General features: G+C 40.6%; 1 protein-coding gene across 1 annotated transcript in view; it reads left to right on the top strand.

Moving 5' to 3' along the window:
• Positions 1-23127, top strand: part of SASH1 (SAM and SH3 domain containing 1) — a 226525-nt gene that overhangs the window by 95523 nt on the left and 107875 nt on the right. The window contains exons 3-4 of the mRNA XM_004368843.3: positions 12652-12702; positions 12839-12888. Coding sequence (XP_004368900.1) covers positions 12652-12702; positions 12839-12888 — 101 coding nt within the window. The remainder of the gene's footprint in view (positions 1-12651; positions 12703-12838; positions 12889-23127) is intronic.

Raw genomic sequence — 23127 nt, 5'->3', positions numbered from 1 at the left:
GATTTTTGTTTTCTTTATGTTGAGGTGTAATCCATACTGAAGGCTGTGGTCTTTGATCTTCTTCATCAGTAAGTGCTTCAAGTCCTCTTTGCTTACAGCAAGCAATGGTATATCATCTGCATATTGCAGGTTGTTAATGAGTCTTCCATCAATCCTGATGCCATGTTCTTCTTCATATAGTTCAGCTTCTCAGATTATTTACTCAGCATACAGATTGAATAAGTATGGTGAAAGGATACAACCCTGGCACTCACCTTTCCTGATTTTAAACCACACAGTATCCCCTTGTTCTGTTTGCACGACTGCCTTTTGGACTATGTACAGGTTCTTTGTGAGCATAATTAAGTGTTCTGGAATTTCTGTTCTTCACAATGTTATCCATAATTTGTTATGATCCACAGTCGAATGCGTTTGTATAGTCAATAAAACACAGGTAAACATCTTTCTGGTATTCTCTGCTTTCAGCCAGGATCCATCTGACATCAGCAATGATGTCCTATGTTCCCCGTCTTCTTCTGAATCTGGCTTGAATTTCTGGCAGTTTGCTGTTGATGTACTGCTGTGACCGTTTTTGAATTATCTTCAGTAAAATTTTGCTTGTGTGTGATGTTAATAATATTGTTCAATAATTTCCAGATTCTGTTGGGTGGGTCATCTTTCTTTGGAATGGGCGCAAACATTTATCTCTTCTAGTCGGTTGGCCAGGTAGCTTTCTTCCAAATTTCTTGGCATAGACAAGTGAGCTCTTCCAGCGTTGCGTTCATTTGTTGAAACATCTTAATTGGTATTCCATCAATTACCGGAGCCTTGTTTTTTGCCAACGCCTTCAGTGCAACCTGGACTTCTTACTTTAATACCATTGGTTCTTAATCATATCCCACCTCCTGAAATGGTAGAACATTGACCAGTTCTTTTAGTACAGCAATTTTATGTATTGCTTCCATCTTCTTTTGATGCTTCCTGTATCGTTCAATATTTTACCTATAGAATCCTTCAAAATTGCAAATCAAGGCTTGATTTTTTTCTTCAGTTCTTTCAGCTTGAGAAATGCAGAGCATGTTCGTCCTTTTTGTTTTTGTAATTCCAGGTCTTCTCACATTTCATTATAAGACTTTACTTTGTCTTCTCAAGCTAGCCTTTGAAATCTTCTGTTCAGCTCTTTAACTTCATCATTTTTCCCATTGACTTTAGCTACTCTACTCTCAAGAGAAACTTTCAGAGTCTCTTCTGACATCCATTTTGGTCTTTTCTTTCTGTCCCTGTCTTTTTAATGGCCTTTTGCTTACCTCATGTATGATGTCCTTGATGTCATCCCACAGCTCATCTGCTCTTCGGTCATTAGTGTTCAGTGCGTCAAGTCTGTTCTTGAGATGATCTCTAAATTCAGGTGGGATATACTCAAGGTCATCCTTTGGCTCTCAAGGACTTGTTTTAATTTTCTTCAGCTTCAGCTTGAACTTACATATGAGTAATTGATGGTCTGTTCCCTAGTCGGCCCCTGGCTTTGTTCTGACTGATGATATTGAGCTTTTCCATCATCTATTTCCACGGATGTAGTCAATATGATTTCTGTGTAATCCATCTGGTGAGGTCCACATGTATAGTCACTGTTTATGTTATTGTAAAAAGGTATTTGCAATAAAGAAGTCATTAATATTGCAAAATTCTGTCATGGGATCTCCCACATCGTTTCTTTCACCAAGGCCATGTTTTCCAACTACTGATCCTTCTTTGTTCCAACTTTCACATTCCAATCACCAGTAATTATCAAATGCATGTTTGATCAATTTCAAACTGCAAAAGTTGGTAAAATCCTCAGTTTCTTCATCTTTGACATTGGTAGTTGGTGCATAAATTTGAATAATAGTTGTTTTAACTGGTCTTCCCTGTAGGTGTCTGCATATTATCCTTTAACTGACAGTGTTGTACTTCGGTATAGATCTTGAAATACCCTTTTTGGCAATGAATGCAATGCCATTCCTATTCATTTTGTCATTCCCAGCATAGTAGACCATATGACTGTCTGATTCAAAATGGCCATTGTCAATCCATTTCAGCTCACTATTGCCAAGGATATTGATTTTTATGTGTTCCATTTAATTTTTGATGACCTCCAATTGTCCTAGATTCGTACTTTGTACATTCTACATTCCAATTATTAATGATTGTTTGCAGCTGTTTCTTCTAATTTTGAATCATGCCACATCAATAATTGAAGGTCCTGAAAACTTTACTCCATCCCTGTCATTAAGGTCAACTCTACTTGAGGAGTCAAGGAGTCAGCTCTTCCCCAGTTGTATTTGGAGTGCTGCCAACCTGAGGGACTCATCTTCTGGCACTATATCAGACAATGTTCCTTTGCTATTCATAAGTTTTTCAGTGGCCAGTTTTTTTAATAAGTAGATCACCAGGCCTTTCTTCCTGGTCTGTCTTAGTCTAGAAGTTCTGCTGAAACCTGTCCACCCTGGGTGACCCTGCTGGTATTTGAAATACCGGTGGCATAGCTTCTAGCATCACAGCAACATGCATGCCACCACAGTATGACAAACTGACAGACGAGTGGTAGGGAAGCTCTTTATGTTTGTATTTTCCTTCCCTCTCTAAGTAAACAGCCTCTCTTCCTTCAATTAATCCTATTTATATGATATTATTTTCTGACAACATTCTGGTGGAAATTTTCTTGATTTTCATTATCTGTCGAAAAATGTGGCTTCAGAGCTAAGCACGGTTGTCCAGATGTTATTCGCCTGGTGGACCTCACCGGATGGAAAACACAGGAATCCAATCAAGAACATCTGTGGAAAGAGATGATTGAGAAGCTCAATATCATCAGTCAAAACAAGTCCAGGGGCCGACTGCGGAACAGACCATTAATTGCTGGTATACAAGTTTAAGTTGAAGCTGAAGAAAATGAAAAGAAGTCCACAAGAACCAAAATACAACCTTGGGTATATCCCACCAGAATTTGGTGACCATCTTAAGAATAAATTTGATGCATTGAACACTAATGACCTAAGACCAGACAAGATGTTGGATGACATCAAGGACATCGTACATGAAGAAAGCAAAGGTCATTAAAAAGACAGGACAGAAAGAAAAGACCAAAATGGATGTCAGAAGAGACTCTGAAAGTTGCTCTTGAATTTAGCATAGCTAAAGCAAATGGAAAAAATGATGAAGTAAAAGAGCTGAACAGAAGATAACAATTAATGTTGGCTTGAGATGACAAAGTAAAGTATTATGATGAAATATGCAAAGACCTGGAGTGAGAAAACCAGAAAGGAAGAATATGTTCTGCATTTTTCAAGCTTAAAGAATTGGAGAAAAAATTCAAGCCTCAAATTGCAATTATGAAGGATTCTATATTCAAAATATTGAATGATGCGGGAAGCATCAAAAGGAAATAGAAGGAATACATTGAGTCATTGTACCGAAAAGAACTGGTTGACATTCCAACCGTTTCAGGAGGTAGCATATTATCAATAACTGATGGTAATGAAGAAAGAAGTCCAATCTGAAGGCATTGGGGAAAAACAAGGCTCCGGGAGCTGACAGAATACCAACTGAGATGTTTCGGTGAATGGATGCAGCACTAGAGGTGCTCATTCGTGTATGTCAAGATATTTTGGAAGACAGCTACCTGGCCAACTGACTGGAAGAGATCCATATTTGTGCCCATTCCGAAGAAAGGTGATCCAATACAATGCGGAAATTACTGAACATATCATTAATATCACACACAAGGAAAATTTTACTGAAGATAATTCAAAAACAGTTGCAGCATTACATCGACAGGGAACTGCAGAAATGCAAGCCTAATTCAGAAGAGGACGTGAAACGAGGGATATCATTGCTGATGTCAGATGGATCTTGGCTGAAAGTAGAGAATACCAGAAAGATGTTTACCTGCGTTTTGTTGACTGTGCAAAGGAGGGAGCAGTCCTTGGAGAAGGACATCATGCTTCGTAAGGTTGAGGTTCAGCGAAAAAGAGGAAGATCCTCGAGGAGATGGATTGACCCAGGGTTGCAGCAGTGGGCTTAAACATTCCAAGGATTGTGAAGGTAGTGCAGGACCGGGCAGTGTTTCATTCTGTTGTATTTAGGGTCACTATGAGTCAGAACCAACTCGAAGGCACCTTACAACAACAACATATTTTAAAATGGAAAAGCCACACTCCTGTCTCCTCAGACTGATGTCTGCCCCTGCCCTGAGTGTCCTTTCACTCCTCACAGTGGGGAGGGAAGTGTGCACAGCCAGGATGCCTGCTTGCTAGGTCCCTCGCATTTCCCGAGGGGATGTCACACCACCTTCTAGGTTGCTGAGTGTTAAAGCACCTAAAGGACCAGATGGAGTTATGCAGGAACGTACTTGTGATATCCTTCAGTATAGTGTAGTGTCCTCTCTGCCAGAACCCAGAGAAATTTTCACTAGCAGGAACAGTGGTGTACCCTTTGAATACCTTACAAAATACAATATAGATCACCCACTCTTGTAATGAATCATGTCTTCTTTTTAGCTTTAAACTCTAGAAATTTTATTGCAAAGTTTGTGTAGGACTTCAGGGCTTCCATTTTGTGAACTAACGTATGTCCTAGAAAAATTTTACCTTACAACCTTGATTTTTTTTCCCCTTTGTATCATTTAAATTAGCGCTTTAACCTTATTTTATTGTGTAACATTAAATATAGTTTCAAAAGCTAGCTTAAATCGTTTTTGGAACATGGTGAGGTCTAAGTAAATATGCACGTCCTTGCAGAACACAGATTACTGCAGAAAGGAGATTCAATTATTTTACTAGAGAGCCGTAATGACCAGGTGCAAATGGTCACTTTTGGTTGCTTCCTTATCAGTGCTTCTGGAAATTCACCTATCTGTTAATTATTGAGAGGCTTTCAGTTTGCAGTTTGTGGAATAGCAATCATCAGCTGTGAAAAAATAATTTTCCTTGAAACCTTTCGTCTTTGATGTGATGGGATGAGAGTACTTTTGTATTCACTTTCACTCATTAGAAAACATTTTCATGTATCAGGCGGTGAATTTATGAAGCCATAAACATTATTAACATTTCCTGTTTTTGCCTATGAAAAATTTGGGTGAAATGAGACGTGGAAAGGTAAAAAAGTAAGAACGGGTTTAAAATACACAGGCCATTGCTCATTTTTCCGGGATATTGATTAAACAGCAATATTCTTAGAGATAAAAGTTGTAGATCTTTTTAAAAATATTTGCTGAATTTCTTTTTACCTATCAATATAACCCTGCAACCCGAAAGTAAATCTTAAGTCAAAACATGCAAATGCATGTCCCAATGTGTGAAATTGCTGGCAGAAATTAATACAAGAAAAATTCAGGCTTAGTAGCAAAGTAATACAGCTCTAACAAGTCAAACCAGTACACATCCGTCCAGCAACTCTCTTGTGCAGAGAGCCTGTGCATGGTGTAGCTAGGGTATTGCACCAGGTCTGGGCACATGGCGCCACCGAGCAGTTTCTGTTAACCCTGTACTGCCAGTGTCCTTCCTTAAGCAAGGTAATGTGTTAATTAAAAGATTAATGAGCTTGACTCGTATTTTAGAGCTGATACTATGGTAAAGTTATCTAAAAGATGGGTGTCAGAGGTTTGGAGAGGGGCACAATTTCAGTGCTTGCCATAGGCGTCATTTTCCGTAGATATGCTGCTGGCTGTGCTGGGTTAATAGAAATTGCCCAGTGGCACCATGCTCCCAGGGCCTGTGCAATGCCTGCCATACGTGCTGTACTCTAGTTACATCTCTGCCTGTGCAGGGCTTTAGAAGGTAGCATTCTTGAGGGTGGGACTTCTGTCTTGTTCACTGCTATTATCTTCAGCACTTTAAATGGGACCTAGCTCTTACTAAGTGCTAAATAAATGGTTTTTGATGAATTGTGGGGAATATGATGAGCCCCTCTTAGGAGGGCATGTATAGTCTAGTTGAGGAGATGAGGTACAAATAAGCTGAGCAGAAGAGTTGGTACACATAGGTGCAGTTAACAAATTATATTGCTAGTTATTGTTATGACCTTGTTCAGTCATATCATTTAAGGCTCAGGTGGGCAGTGAAGGCATAACAGAGGTGGAATTGGAGTTGGATCTAAATGTTGAGTAGGATTTGAATGGACAGGAAGGAGAGGAACACTCCAGGTAGTGTGAGCAGAAGGGAGGTACCAGGTTCAACGTGCATTCAGGGGACAGTGGACCCAGCAACCGTCCACTAAGAAGAGGGTTTATGATCACAGCGGGCTGTGGAAAGGCCTCTTCTTCAGAAATGTGGACCGTATCCTTCTGATACTAGGTTTTCATGAAACTTTGGAACTGAAAAATGACAGAGCAGTGTGCTTCTCAAATATAAATGAGCATACAGATCACCTGTGAATCTTGGTGAAATGCAGATTTTGATTCAGGAGGTCAGGGGTAGGGCCCAAAGGAGTCCTGGTGGTACAGTGGTGAAGTGCTAGGCTGCTAGCTGCTCTGTGGGAGAAAGATGTGGCAGTCTGCTTCCATAAAGATTTACAGCCTTGGAAGTCCTATGGGAGCAGTTGTACTCTGTCCTGTAGGTTGCTATGAGTTGGAATTGACTTGATGGCAATGGATTTGTTTTTTTTGGTGGGGGGTGGGAGATGGGGCCCAAGACTCCACATATCTGATGTGCTTCCAGGTGATCGTGATGCTGCTGGTCCATAAGCCACACTTTGCATAGTGAGGGCATAGAGTACTATTTCAGGATTTATTTGACGATAATGATTGTGATGGGCATGAGACTACTTCATCAGAATTTTAGAGTAAAAAAGCAATGATAATCAAATGGTCTATTTTTCATGGCCATTAGAAAAACCAAACTGAGGTCTCAGTGATTTGATTAATGAGGTTTCACTCTAGTGGGGAGCAAAATTGAAACTCAGTTCTCTTGTCCCCAGCAGAAGCCTCCCACTCCACCCTGTAGTGATGGCTGGGGTCCTGTGAGCCTAAGGACTTCAAAGAAGCTGATGTCTGTGGGAATGGGATGGATTGGGTAGATGCAGGAAACCTTGGGAAGGAAGAAGCAGTAGCTCCTAGTAGCGCATTTAATGGGTGAGAAGGCTCCCAAGACAACATTGAGGTTTTAAAGCCCGGTAGAATTATCAGTGATGCCTGAGTGATTGACTGGAATAGAGAAATCTGACAATGGAGCTGGTTTCCAGGCAAAGGTGAAAATTAGAGTTTTAGATATGTTGATTTTCAGATTACACAGGTTATCTGTAGCCACGATTGCTTTGCATTCGTCCATGTGTTGCTGGCAGGTTATCTAGTGGGACTCTTGGAAGGACAATTAGCCTGATACAAAAGGGGAACGCCCCCATCTTTTCAGCTCTTCCTTTGGGGCATTATTTGTTTGGCCACCACACACTCTTCCTGTTGGGGACAAGCAGAATGGGAGATGGGAGAGGCACATGTAGTCTAAAGATGTAGTAGCACTTTGACTTGTTTCTTTGAGGATGTCTATATATTTGAGGTCATCTTTAGTAGTTTTGACATTGATGGTCCTGGGGCAGGAGGGAAGAGGATCTTATATTCATTATCATTATCGGTGGTTTATACCCAGTCCCTCATTCAGTTTTGTGCAGCCGCGTGGAATTGGTACAGTCTCCCCCATTTCCTGCAGTGGATGCGAAGAGCTTAAATAACAGCCAGTAAGTCGTGGAGGAGTCAAGACTTGAACTCTTAGGACTTTGTGAATAGTCAGGGTATTTTTGATTTTCAAGTAACAATCAAGAAGCAATTAATTTTTTTTTTTTAATGTTTAAAACTTGGGGTTGTTTTAAAAGTTAACTGCTAGAATTTGATAGCACTGACTTACTTGCAATGAGGAGGAGATCAAATAAAAGCCAAGATCAGGTGGTGTGCAAGGTAGTTTGCCTATATGTTTCTCTGTCTTGTTTATCTGTTATTTTGCAGGGATTTCTCCTGAGAAAGAAAATACAATTTAGTTTGTCAACTGGCAGAAACTGCAGCTCTGCAGTCTTCTTATAAACTGGTAAATGCCGTGGGAGTTTTAAAATCTACCACCAGCAGCAACTTCCCCAGCAATTTAGAGCCTGGTTCCCTGTAGATAATTGAATGCATCAGTAATAGGCATGTCGCATTTTACTGTTTAGCTGAATGTTGCTAAGCATGTGACCCTCTCTCTCGCCACCTCCTCCTTCCTGTACCCAACATGGAGGAGAACTTGGCTTTGGACTGAGCTGGTGGGCGCCTGATGTGCTTCCTCCCCATTTTTGGAAGAGGAAAGGGGTTTGTTCCTTCTGCTTTTCCATCTGTAAAGCTTGTTTGGCTTCAAACGCTGACAGTATCAAGGGAGGGAGAGGTGTGGATTTCCACAAGAAAATGGAAACAAAGTTGGAGTGGGGATAAGGTATGATATTGGTTTTCCAGGTTCTTACTTTGCCCTGGGTGGGTTTTTGACTCTGGTGTATGTATCGCACAACAGGTTGTGGCCTTTAAAGTGAAATGTGTTCATTTAGGGTCAGGGTCTTAGTTCTGTTTGATCGATGGCCTTTTAAGTGTGAGTATAGTTGTCGCGTGTTTTACAAGCAGGTGAAAACACACATGTACACGTATTTTTTGTTTTAGTTTTGGCAAACCACTGACTCCATCTTGAAATATTTGTTCTTTTCTTGCTTCTGTGTTAGGCATAATAAACATCTAAGCAAATATTATTTCCAGAAATTGTCCAAGTTGACAAGAAGTGAATTTGAAGTTTCCCCCCCAGTAATTTTTGTCCTCTGATTCATTTTAAAAAACAAACTATCCAGTACTGTAGTTTAGTTTCTTTCAATTAAAATACAGAGGAGATGATTTTAGTATGGACCTTCTTTCTTAATTGTAAAATGCATGCGTAGATTTTTATTAAAACTCTAGCACCCCTACAAAGTAGTTTAATACGTGGCATAAACATAATTCAAGAAATTAAGTTTTAATATTTCTTGGGTAAATATTTAGTTGAACTTTTGGCATGCAGTTTATATTTTTCTTACGAAGTTTAGTTTTTGGAACTTTTTTAAAAAAATATAAAAGAATATAAAATATGCTTGAAAAATATCTTAGTGTCTAAGAATCCTTTTAGATATTTTCTCATGCATTTATAAACATACATCATTGAAAAACACATAGGATATTTAGAGATTGTATTTTTAAGCTGAGCTTGACCTTTCATCTTTAAAAGAATAATAGCAGTAATACACACCTATATGATTATTAAAAAATGCAAAAAGAACAGAAGCAGAGGTTGCTGCTGTTGAAATTAAGTATATATCCTTTCAGACTTTCCTCTCTGCGTAGGCATGTACATACACGTGCAAACATACATGCACATGCATGCATACATGTTGGGACATTTATATTTTAGTTTAGTTTTCACTGTTACGCTTCATTAAGTTAGGAAAGTTTCCTTAAGAGTTTATGTTAGTGAAATTTGTCATCCTTAACTAAGGTATCCACATATGGTTTAATGATGAACAGCTTAATCCATAGGTTAAATTCCATGCGTCCACTTTTATTTTTAAAAATTCTAGTTATGATAGTACAATATATTGTAGCATCATAACATTCTAAGTTATGATATGACCATATATAATTATAGGTTATTGGGTTTGGCCACAAGTGTTATGTAACTGTGGATCCTCAGATTGAACGTGGACACAAATTAAGGAGTTATGAGAATTCTCTGTCTAGTGTAAAGACAATGAGCATATCATTCTCAAAAATTGTGACGATGATATATTTACACTTGGAGACAGCAGTCAGTACTTTCCTAGTGAACTTTTTATTGCAGTCAGTTTTGGAATGCATTTCTTCGTGTTCTATTATAACAGTTAGATGGAATATCTAAATTTGATGACTGTAATTTTTTTTCTCTTCAGTGACCAAAGACAGTCTTCAAGTATTAAGAAAGAGTCAGAATCTTGACAATTGAGCCATTTTCTCAAGAGTCACATATCAAAATGTTTTAGGCTGTACAATTATTATCTGTCTCTTGTTTTCAAACTTATTATTGTAGAAAATCTCAAATATACAAAGAAAGAGAGATCAGTATAATGAACTCCCAAATACCACCATCTTGCTTCAACAAATACCAACTCATGGCCAACTTTATTTCAACCATTACCCCCCACTCCGCCCCATGCCTTGGCTCCACTGCATTTTACATTGAAGAAAATCCAGAAATCACATCATGAAATATCATAATTTTTAATGCAGTATTTTTTTCATAACAGATAAGGCCTTGGGACTAGGGGTGAATGGGTTGCCAGTGTATTAAAACTCACTCCATTGAAATACTTCTTCTCTTTCCAGATGCTTGTCCAAAATCCTCTCATTCACAGATTTACTCATCTCCACACATTCATTTTTTTGTTTATTGTTGTAGTTTAAGTGAAAGTTTACATTTCAAGTTAGTTTCTCATACAAAAATTTATACACATATTGTTATGTGACCCTAATTGCTCTCCCTATACTGTGACAGCACACTCCTCCTTTCCACTCCTGATTTCCAATGTCCATTCAACCAGCTCCTAACGCTCTCTGCCTTCTCATCTCACCTCCAGACAGAAGCTGCCCATTTAGTCTCATGTATCTACTTGAGCTAAGGAGCACACTCTTCATGAGTATTATTTTATGTCCCACAGTCCAGTCCAATCTCTGTCTAAAGAGTTGGCCTCAGGAATTGTTTTAGTTCTGGGTTGACAGAGAGCCCGGGGACCATGCTTTCTGGAGTTCCTCCAGTCTCAGTCAGACCGTTAAGTCTGGTCTTTTTACTAGAATTTGAGTTCTGCACCCCACCTTTCTCCTGCTCCATCAAGGACTCTCTGTTGTGTTCCTCATCAGGGTGGTCATTGGTGGTAGCCGGGCACCATCTAGTTCTTCTGGTCTCAGGCTGATGGAGTCTCTAGTTTATGTGACCCTTTCTGTCTCTTGGGCTAATACTTCCTTGTGTCTATGGTGTTCTTCATTCTCCTTTACTCCAGGTGGTTGGGACCAGTTGATGCATCTTAGATGGCTGCTTGCTAGCTTTTAAGACCCCAGACGACACTTACCAAAGTAGGATGCAGAACATTTTCTTAATAAACTTTTTTATGCCAGTTGACCTAGATGTCCCCTGAAGGCATGGTCCCCAGACCCCCACCCCTGCTACTCTGTTCCTCAAAGTGTTTGACTGTATTCGGGAAACTTCTTAGCTTTGGTTTAGTCCAGTTGTGCTGACTTCCCCTGTAGTGTGTGCTGTCCTTCCCTTCACTTAAGATAATACTTGTCTACTATCTAGTTAGTGAATAGCCCTCACCCACCCTTCCCACCCTTGTAACCATCAAAGAATGTTTTCTTCTGTGTTTAAACCTTTTCTTGAGTTCTTATAATAGTGGTCTTATACAATATTTGTCCTTTTGTGACTGACTAAATTCACTCAGCATAATGCCCTCCAGATTCCTTCACTATGTTTCACGGCTTTATTGTTGTTCTTTATCATTGTGTAGTATTCCATTGTGTGAATATACCATAATTTGCTTATTCATTTGTCCACTGATAGGCACCTAGGTTGTTTCCATCTTTTTGCTATCGTGAACAGTGCTGCAGTGAACATGGATGTGCATATATCTATTCATGTGACAGCTCGTATTTCTCTAGGATATATTCCAAGGAGTGGGATTGCTGGATCTTATGGTACTTCTATTTCTAGCTTTTTAAGGAAGTGCCAAATCAGCTTCCAAAGTGGTTGTACCATTTTACATTCCCACCAACAGTCCGCACATTCATTTTTACATTCTATTTGTGTACTGGATTCTTGTTACCTATTTACAGTTATAAATATAAGTTACACTTATTTTGATGTGTCACTGCTACTTTTATACTTCAACAACACTTTTAAAAATATTGATCCAGTTTTGTAATTGTGTTCATGATGAAATATGCAACTTTAATATGGAGGATGGTGATTTTTTTAGGATTGTTAGATAATATCAAGTTAGCTTTCCAACTTCCTAAATGTGCTTGAAACTTTTAGCCTTACCTTACTCAACATTCTGGATACATCTAGAACTTTAAAATCAGGTCGGAACTATATGGTTGCTAAACAGTAAACAACACAGATGGATCACAGTAAAGTCAGTGTCCTGGTGACACTGTGGAGCCCTGGTGGTGCAGTGGTTAAAGTGCTTGACTGCTAACCGAAAGGTCAGAGAAAGATGTGGCAGTCTGCTCCCATAAAGATTACAGCCTTGGAAACCCTATGGGGCAGTTCTACTCTGTCCTGTAGGGTTGCTATGAGTCAGAATTGGCTCGATGGCAGTGGGTTTGGAGTGACACTCTTAAGTCCATCCAGAGAATTATTTCCCCACTAACTCTAGTTAGATTGTGCTTTTTTCTTGTGCAGTAAAATTAGCAATGTCAAGCAGTGAAGTTTGGGTAACAATTCAATTTTAAGAGGCCAGAGCTTTCATGTTAAATATACTGTCATTTTTCCAGAAAAGTCTGTTCATCACCATCTCCTCCCACTATACCCTTGTGTCTCCCAAATCCTCCTGTCTCTTCTTACACATCTATTTGTCTTTCTGGCCTGTGCCACGTTTGGAAGTCTCATTAAACCAGCATCTGTTCTGTTTTAGGAGAAACCCGATGCCAGCCCCACGTCACTTCAGCTGCGGTCCCAGATTGAAGTAAGTACGATGACTTTCATCATCTATTTTTACTTCTGCCTTTTACCTTCTTTTTTTTTAAAAAAGTGATATTCTGTACAAGTCAGATGAAGCCTGTTGCTCTGCCTGCACTGACGCTAAGAATCTTCTCTTATAGGAGTCGCTTGGCTTCTGTAGCGCGGTGTCAACACCAGAAGTGGAAAGAAAGTAAGTTTCCCTCCCTCTGCTCTGCATCAGAATTTCCAAGAAGGTGTCCTTTGAATCCACACCGATGGAAATCAAATGGGTGACCGTGGGCGTATGTCCTGTTGAGTTTGATGTCATTATTTTATGTGCTGTGTGTATTAGATGGTGTAGAGTACATGTGTTGGATGTGAAGAGTGTGTTTTGTAATTCAGTTGGTGATACCTAAGGATTCTGTGAAGAGTTAATTGATTGCACACCGCTTCTGTGAGTGAACCCTAAACAGATATCTGCAAGTGAGCATGGACAAAGGGAAAGGACAGTAAGTCAACAAAATAGACTTTTTTCTTTTATATTAATTTTTTGATATAGGATAAAAATTGTAAAGAAGCAAGGGACAGAAATAATGCATACCAGAATAAAACAACAATTACAAACTCTTCCCCACTACATCTCACTTTGGTAGGTGACCTTAAACAAGAATGAATGCATGTAACAGAAGACAGCAAATGCTCACTAACCTTTCCTGGTAGAAGTAATATTTTTCTTTCCTCTCCTAACTTGGACTCCATAATTTCTACTCTCTTGGAAGGTAATTCTACGGTATATCTCCTATTCCCAGTATTTCTTTTAGGCAACTTAAAAAAAAACAAAACAAGTGTTGTTTTTGCCCCATAACCTTTGTTTTCTAGTTTATTCCATCATAATTAACCCTAAAATGTTCTATTTATGATCTTTGGAAGTAAAGAAGTTTTAAGAAAGACCAAATCTCTAAACAGATACTTCCTTTGGCACAGAGCCACTTACACAGTTTCATGCCAAGAGAAGCATAGAAGTGGTTTAGGAATAAAGTATTTCTGGAATGAAAAGCACACGTTGGAAGAGCGTGTGTGTGCTTTACAGCACAGCTCTGCCTAATCCGTTCACGTGTGTGTGCTGCTGGCACAGAGGCAGCTTCAAAACTTCTAAACTTAAGAGGCTCAGTAGGGTTGGTTGAGGATGGAGGAACGTCGGAGGTGAGAAGCCAAAGAAAACCAAGGGCATTGCCCAGTCAAGGTTAGGAAAAATGTGCAAATATCATGAGCTTCCCTTTGTTTTCTTTGCATTGTATCACCCCAAGGGCTTGGGGACGTAGAGGCTGAAATGGACAAGAGGTTTGAGTTGACATTGATTTTTGAAACTGGAGGTAGTATCGTGGACTCCTTGGGTGGTGCGTATGGTTATCACCCTAAGCTGTTAACTGAAAGGTTGAAGGTTCAAGTCCACCCAGAGGTGCCTCAGAAGAAAAGCCTGGCAGTCTACTTCCAAAAAATCCATCACTGAAAGCCCCATGGAACACAGTTCTATTCTGACTTAACATGGAATCACCATGAATTAGAATTGGCAGTTACTGGTTTTATGGTGATGTTGAGTGGGGTGTGGGCAGAAGCACTGAGTGAACAGGTTGTATGTTCTCCTGACCTAGTTTACTGCTTATTTATATGTCTTGATTCAGGCCAGAACTCAGGTGCCCTCTCAGTATCTTTGAATCCTTCAAGTAACACGAAATGTTTGCCCTTCCTCCTCAGAGGAGATGACTCACCAAATTTGCACTAACCTTCGTTGGTTACCCTCAGTTGTGGGAAGTCATTCTTTCCATGTTTATATCCTCCACTGAGCAAAACGTGGCATAACTTTTGTGGCCAAGAAAGCGACTGACAGCCTCCTCTGAGGCTGACACAAAATTTAAAACACACACACACACACACACACACACACACACACACACACACACACACACACGCTTTTGGCTGCCCCCAACCTTCCATCTGTAATACCGCCATTTCACTTTTGCTCTTTTAAATAGTTTATTTAAACTTATGTGTTTCTAAGCAATTTGAAAGTTTTAATCCATTTTGTTCTTTATTTCCTTATTAGTGGCATTTGAAAATTGTGCTACTCTTTTGTTGCAAGAATGGTGCAATGAACTCCCATGTAATCTTCACTTAGACACACTAGTTGTTGACATTTGCATGTTTCTGCTTTCTTTTTCCTACACACATGCACACACATATATAAAATACTGTTAATTATTGTTATCACTGAACCATCTGAGAGTAAGTTGTAGACATCATGACCTTCACCCCTCACGACTTGTCCTAAGGACAAGGACATTGTCTTACAGATCCCCCATTGCTGTTGAGTCAATTCCAACTCATAACGACCCTATAGGACAGAGTAGAACTGCCCCATAGGGTTTCCAAAGCTGTAATCTTTACGGAAGCAGCTGCCTCATCTTTCTGCTGCTGGTGGGTTCGAACTGCTGACCTTTTGGGTTAGGAGCTGCGTGCTTTAACCATTGTACCACCAGGGGTCCTTCTTACAGAACCTCAGTATGTTATCAAATACAGGACATTTAATAATAGGTTTTTTTCCTAATATAAAGTTCATATTCAAGTTTGTCTAATTATCCCAGTAATATCTCTTCAGCACTTTGTTGTTCAGTCACTCATCGTATTTACATGTCATGTCTCTTTTGTCACATTTAATCTGAAAGCGTTTTTTAGCCTTTCTTTCTCTTGCATTCGTTTACCTCTTTTTTTTTTAGTTGTTTGGTGAAATGTTCCTTGATCTGGGCTTGACTGGTTCTTTGGTAGATGCAGGTTGGGCGTTTTTGATGTCGTGTTCCCCTCAGTGCCTCACATCAGGAGGCGTATGATGTCAGCGTATCCCATTACTGGAGATGCTCGTTTTGGTCACTTGGCTGAGGTGTGGCCTGCAGGTTTTCTTCTGAGAACTGACAATTTTCCCTTTGTATTTAGTAAATAATCTGTGGGGAGATAATCTGAGACTCTGTAAATATCCTGTCCCTCATCAAACTTTTACCTAATGGTTTTAGCATTCTTTGATTATTCTTGTCTAAATCAGTTATTACTATGATGGTTGAGAATGATGATACAGTCTTAAATCAAGATATTGATAATAATTTTGATTAAGTCTTTCAAAAGTTTGTGGGTTTTTTGTTTTGTTTTTTAAAGACGAGGTACCATCCTTGAAAGCCTAGGTCAGATTACATTTTCAGTAGGTTTGGTACAGTATTTATGTTGAACATTTGTTTTCTTTGCATTTGAAAATGCAAATAGCTTCAAAGCTAAACCTTGCTATTCCTCAGATCAAAATGTTTGCTGGTAGCTTTGCAGTTGGTTATTAAAGCCTTGGAGGGTGATCCGGCAGACCAGTTGGTTGTGTCTGGTTGGTGTCTGCCAGCCAAAATGTGGTTCTGTGTCAGTACTGCTGTTTTATGGGCAGAAGTTATTTTCTGTTTTTTATTTGAAAGGCAAGAGAACTCAGTAAACAAACGCGGACAAAATCCATAGCAGCCGCCCTTAGAAGCAGAGGTGTAGATGGCACAGAAAACAGGGGTGTTGACATCACAAGTTTCCCCCAGTTGTCTCAGGGGCCTTAGCAGTTGTCGTTCCCCCCTTTCTCTCCTCATTAAAACCCATTCTAAGGAAGGTGTCTGCATTATGATGCAAATATTTGATTTCTAAAAAAATAGCTTAACTCTCCCAATAGTATTTAGCATTTAACAAGGTTTAAAGTCTTAAGTTTCAGGAGTGTAGCCCTGACCAGAAGAGGTAGAGGAGGTGGGTTTCTTTTGTGAGGCAGTGAGAATTCTCACACATCTGACATCACACCACCTGGATACTCTGTCAAGTGGGGCTGCTGGAACTTTATTTGGCTTCTTGATGTGCTTGGCCTGCACAATAGATAGGTAGGTAGATAGTTGGGTGGGTGGGTGACTGGGTGGATGGATGGGTGGATGGATGGATGGATAGACAGAATCTGATTTATTTATTTTTCTTTAAAACATTTTGTTTAGAAAAAAAATCTGAGAGTAAGTTGTAGACATCATGACCTTCATCCCTAAATATTTGAGTATATATGTCGTAAGGACAAGGACATTGTCTTAGAGAGTCCCCATTGTCGTTGAGTTGATTCCCACTCATAATGACCCTGTGGGACAGAGTAGAACTGCCCCATAGTGTTTCCAAGGCTGTAATCTTTACGGAAGCAGCTGCCACATCTTTCACCCACTGATGGGTTCAAACCACTGACCTTTCGGTTAGCAGCCGAGCACTTAACCACTGCACCATCAGGGATCCTTCTTACAGAACCACAGTATGTTATCAAATACAGGGTATTCATCCTTAGAATCCCCATTCATCCTTATTTTCTTAGAATCGGTCTGACCCCTCCGTACACTTTCATTGAAAATATAACAAAGGAGGCCTAATGAGCTTTCACTTGAGCCTCATCTATTTATATCTGTTTGTTGCTTATTGATGAGGCTCCCCACTTTATTTCACCATTCTTGAATTTGAGTTCACTGGCTGAAAAGTTCAATGTTAGTTAAGTTTCTTGTTAACCACAAGCTAGTCTCAAGAATATCTAGAGAGCAAGATTATTTTGCTGGAAAATATTTTTATAACTGTGTCTATTAGGAATGGGAGTCCTTGGGTGGTACAAATGGTTAACACGCTTGGCTGCTAACAGAAGGTTGGAACTTTGAGTCCACCTAGGGGTACCTTGGAAGAAAAGCGTAGTGATCTAAAACAAACAAACAAAAAAACCCATTGCCATTGAGTCGATTCCGACTCATAGCAACCTTATTGGGCAGAGTAGAACTGCCCCCTAGGTTTCCAAGGTTGTAATTTTACACAAAGCAGACTGCCACACCTTTCTCCTATGGAGTGGTTGGTGGGTTCAAACCTTTTGGTTAGCAGCTGAGCGTTTAACCACTGCGCCACCAGTGGTGATCTACTTTTGAAAAATCAGCCATTGAAAACCCCATGGAGCATGGCTCTACTTTGACACACATGAGGTCACCATGATTTGGAATCTACTGTATGGCGGCTGGTTGGTTGGTTGGTTATTAAGAATGAATTGAGCCACAAAGAGCAGGAAATCTGACAAATAGTGGCATAAACAAATAAGAGGTTTATTAGTGCATCCCTGTTGCAGGGATAGGTCCAAGCCAGCACCATGGCTCAGGTAAGCCTGCAGTGACACAGACTCTGCTTCATCATCCTTAGCGTGAGGTTTTTGTCCTCATGGCCCCAAAGTGGCTGCTGTATCTTTCAGGTGGAAAGGGGAAGCAGACAGAAGGGAAGAAGACAGCAGGGCAAAAAGTCCAAGGCACATCCTTTTAAAAAGCTTTCCTAGTCAACCTGTCCAACACAACCCATGTTATCTCATTCATTTCTTCGCCCAGCAACTGTTTATTGAGCACTTACCTTGTATGCAGGATATCCTTCTAAGGGCTAGGATATAGTGAAAGACAGAACAGATACTAGCCGCATACAGATTACACTTGAAAGCAGGGAGATGTAATAGGAAAAAAAATCATGTATTTTAAATGGTACTATGGGAAAAAATAAAGAAAGGGGACCCAGAATCGGATCACTTGGCCATAACAGTTACAGGAGAGTTTGGAGAAATGAATATTTTTAGTGGAGCACGTTAGTTCAATTGCCCCAAACAAAATGGGACTCTTCTCTTAAAGAAAGAGGGAGAATAGATACTGGGTAGGAAACCCGCTGTATTTTTCATAATAAATTAATCTTTTATTTGTATATTTATACATGTAAAACAGGGTAATCTGAAAATTAGCTAGATGTTCAACAAATAAGCCCTGTGTCAAGATTTATTTAAAGTCCTTACTTTTGAGGAAGTTAACTGTGTGTGAGGCCATCTGTTTATTTCTATGGGTACATATAGATAGTGAATCAGTCTTAGAAGAAATACTTCCAGAATACTCCTTAGAATTGAGACTGACGAGACTTTGGCTCGTTTACTTTGGACATGTCATCAGGAAAGACCAATCTCTAGAAAAGGACATCATGGTTGATAAATTAGAGGGTCAGCGAAAATGAGGGAGTCCCTCAATGGATGGACACAATAGCTAGAACAATGGATTCAAACATACCAACAATCACAGAGATGGCACAGGAGCGGGCAGCCTTTCATTCTGTTATACATACAGTCTCCATGAGTCAGAACCAACTCAACAGCACCTAACAACAACGGATAGATAGTTTTTATGGGTTTGTTCATGTGGACTGACCATTGGAAAAGGAAAGCAGATGGTTACAGTAATATTTATTGAGTGCTGATTACATGCCAGGAACTGATCTCAGTTCTTTACACTCATTTAATACAACGACTTTATGAGGTTTGGTATAATATTATTCTCATTTACAAATGCAGAGACTGAGGCACAGAGAGGTCAACACGTTGCCTAGGGTTACACTGCTAATAAGTGGCAAAGCCCAGATTTGATTCCAGATTGAGAACTCATGCTCTAATTCCAGAGGATAATGCCAGCCAGTACTTACAGTACTACTGCATATGCAGATAGAGAGATTAGAGGCAACTTCAGTTCATTAGCATTGAATAAATAGCCACAGTTAAAACCCATAATCCAGTGGTTCCCTTGGAAATATGAGCAAGTTTTACCCTCATCCAAATATAAACCAGGTCTTAGTTATTTATCTATAGAGGCAGAAAAGTCCAGAATAAATCTCCAAACTTCACCTTGTCCAATATTTATAACCTCTTTTGTACTAAGTCTTTCACCAGAGTTGAAAAATCACTGTTTAGTTTCACTTTTCTTTCATTGCCTTTGACTACACTCGAACTAGTTTACAATGAAAAAGTCCAAAAATATATGCCGTGATGGAAGAGGAAAATAAATAAAAGAATGGAAAGTCGATAGAGCAGTGTTCTGTGCTTGAATCAAATGGAGAGAACATAGTTTATAAATGTTTTATGCCCGTTTGCCCAATTTGGACGTGGCTTCACTCTCACATTTGTTTCATCTGGCAAGCTGATGACTCTTTGGACTATGTCACCTTTCCTTTTCCCCGGCAAACACCTCTATCTTCACCCTCTCTTTCACCATTGACTTCAGGGAAGAAGCGTCTCCACGTGCCCCTTTGTCCCGTTTCTGTATCTTCGTGCCTTATTCGGGTCCCGTTGCTCCTCTCTGCTCATGGTCTGCCCTCTCCCTACCTGTCTGCCTCATCCTATGCCACCTGCTCTCCAGGCAGGGTGAACTGAACTGAACCTGTTGCCGTCGAGTCAATTCCAACTCATAGCAATCCTATAGGACAGAGGAGAGCTGCCCCATTGGGTTTTCAAGGAGCGGCTAGTGGATTTAAGCTGCCAACCTTTTGGTTTACAGCTGAGCTTTTAACCACTGCACTACCAGGGCTCCTGCAATTTCTCATGCCGGCCATGTTCTCCCATGGCAAGCCAAGCCTCTGAAATGGCTGCCCCTTCCGGTGGGGTGCCTGCCGCCCACTGTCATGGTCTGACCTAACCCCCATACCAAGGCAAGCTCCATTCAACCTTAAAAACTCAGCTCTCCTTTTGGCTCCTCCCACAAGCTCTCCCTTATCCACAGAGTTGAGGTGAAGTGTCCTGCTACTGGCTCTGCAACTCCTGGGCTGGCCTGTTACTGCCCCAGTGGAATGCAGTTGTGCACCTGCAGTGTGTGCATGAGTGTGTGAGGGAGTGTGAGTGTGTGTGAGTGTGAGTGTGTGTGAGAGTATATGTGAGCATGAGAGAGTGGGTGAGACAATGTGAGGGAGAGTGTGTGTGTGTAAGTGTGCATGTATGTGAGAAAGTGTGAGTGCGTAGTCACCCCCCTCTCTGAGCTCCTTGAGCCCCGTCACTTTTATTTCTCCATCCCAGCACCTGGCACTGGGCTGTCCACCTAGTTGGCGTTTCAGTAATGTTGAGTAAATGAATGAGTGGGTCATTGCATACAAACATGCTTAGTTCTTCTCTACCCTACAAAAATCTTCTTGCCATTCTCTCAAAGTGTAACTCCATTCTCTCCTTCTAACTGAAAGTTTCCCTTGAAGTCTGCAGTCTCTCATCATTTCCTGTGGAAATGTTCTTTAAGGGGTCAGTGACCCGTAATAATCCCACCAGAGCCTCTTCCCTCTGGCAGCTCCCCTGTTGCCCTTGGCCCTGCAGACTTTCCTTCGGTCGTTTACTTCTCTCTTCTCCCTTGGTGTCTGTGACACTGCTGCTGCCAGTTTCTCCTCCTCATTTTATGCCCAGTCTTTGCAGCTCCCTTTTGTCTGCCCACCCCTTTCTGTGGGCGTTCTCTGGGGCTATTTATCCAGCCTGTAAGCTCTCCCTAGGCACTTACCCACTCCCATGACTTGGAACTACTGTCTCTAGGCACTCACCCACATTTATATCTCTGTTGTTGTTGTTGACAGTTGCAGTCACTCATGGGGACCTTATGTGTAACAGAACTAAATGTTGCCCAGTGCTGTGCCATCTTCACGATTGTTGGTTAGTTTGAGTCGATTGTTGCAGCTATTGTGCCAGCCCATCTCATTGAGGGTTTCCTTGGTTTTCACTGACCCTCTACTTTACCAAACATGATGTTCTTTTCTAGTGATTGGTCTTTTCTGATGATGTGTCCAAAGTAAGTGAGTCGTAGTCTCACTGTCCTTGCTTCTTAGGAGAAATACAACATTCTGGTTGTATTTCTCCTAAGACTGATTTGTGCATTCTTTTGGCATCCACGGTATACTCAATATTCTTCGCCAACACCACAGTTCGAACACATCCTTTCTTCTTCAGTTTGAATGCATTCGTTTCTCTTCTGTCTTCCTTTTTCACTATCCAACTTTCACATGCTTACTTCTCTAGCTCTGACCTATTTTCCCCACCTTGTGACCTGCCTCTTGCAGCCTCTTGCTGAAGCCTGATTGCTTTATTCCTCGTCACCCCAAACTGCACATTCTTAGAACAGAACTCATCATCCCTTCTTTATCCTTCTTTCTCCTCTTCTGGACAACCTGCTCTTTATCCATCCTTCCCCATTTCTAGCCCAAGGACCACTTTTTTGCCCTTCTCCCAGGCTTTGGGAAAGAAACTCTGGTAGCACAGTGGTTAAGAGCTATGGCTGCTAACCAAAAGGTTGTCAGTTTGAATCCACCAGGTGCTCCTTGGAAACTCTATGGGGCAGTTGTACCCTGCCCTGTAGGGTCGCTATGAGTTGAAATTGACTCAACGGCAGTGGGTTTGGTGTTTTTTTTTTTTTTTTTTTTTTCCAGTCCCAGACTTTACCCTTGGAGGCATCACAAGCTGCTGTTTTTCGTCCTCAACCCCAAACCATCAATTGCCAAGTCCTGTTGCTTCTACTTTCATAACATTCCCATCTGTTCCTCTCGGTTTCATCCTCATTTCCCCAGGTGAGACCCCTAATGCTCTTTTCATGAACTAGTAAAGAGCATTCCAGAAATGCTGCCTGGTTGTTCTTTCTAAAATACAAGTAGGCAACATCACAATGAGGGAATGCTCAAAACCCCTTAGTGGCATCTATAAATTAGGAGCTCTACATGCCCCTCTCCTTGGTAATCAAAGTCCCCAAAATACAGCCCAACCCACCTTTCTTGCCAGATCTCCCACACCTCTCAGTCATATAACCCAAGCTCTAGTCCAACTGGATCTTCTTATTTCCCAGATTTCTCTGGGGCTGTCTGGAATTCCAGCCTATCTTCATGTTTCCACCTCACCACTCTATGTTAGGTTGTTGAAAACATTTCCTTCCTGTAAGTTCCATTTTAAGGACTAGGACTCCTCCTTGAATGCTTTCTTAATCCCTTCACTGGCTGTGTTCTCTCCCTGCTTTTGGACCCCAGTAGCATTAATCTGATCTCTCTTTCTCTCTTCAAAACCATTTTATTGAAGATTAACATGCATACAGAAAAGTGCACAAATCATAAATGTACAGTCAAATGATTTTCACAAACTGGACACATTCCTGTAACCAGCACTCACGATTTCATGTCTCTCTCTCTTTTTTTATTGTTGTAGTTTAAGTGAAAGTTTACAATTCAAGTCAGTCTCTCATACAAAAATTTATACATACATTGTTATGTGACCCCAATTGCTCTCTCTATACTGTGACAGCACACTCCTCCTTTCCACCCCTGATTTCCTGTGTCCATTCAACCAGCTCCTGACCCTCTCTGCCTTCTCATCTCACTTCCGGACAGAAGCTGCCCATTGAGTCTCATGTATCAACTTTAGCTAAGAAGTATACTCTTCACGAGTATCATTTTATGTCCCACAGTCCAGTCCAATCTTTGTCTGAAGAGTTGGCCTCGGGAATTGTTTTAGTTCTGGTTGACAGAGAGTCCGGGGGCCATGCTTTCTGGGGTTCCTCCAGTCTCAGTCAGACCATTAAGTCTG

Source organism: Trichechus manatus, unplaced genomic scaffold (assembly GCF_000243295.1).
Source record: "Trichechus manatus latirostris isolate Lorelei unplaced genomic scaffold, TriManLat1.0 scaffold00002, whole genome shotgun sequence".
Classification (NCBI taxonomy): Eukaryota; Metazoa; Chordata; class Mammalia; order Sirenia; family Trichechidae; genus Trichechus; species Trichechus manatus.
Note: the sequence above shows the minus strand (reverse complement) of the source record. Positions and strands in the feature narration are given on the sequence as shown.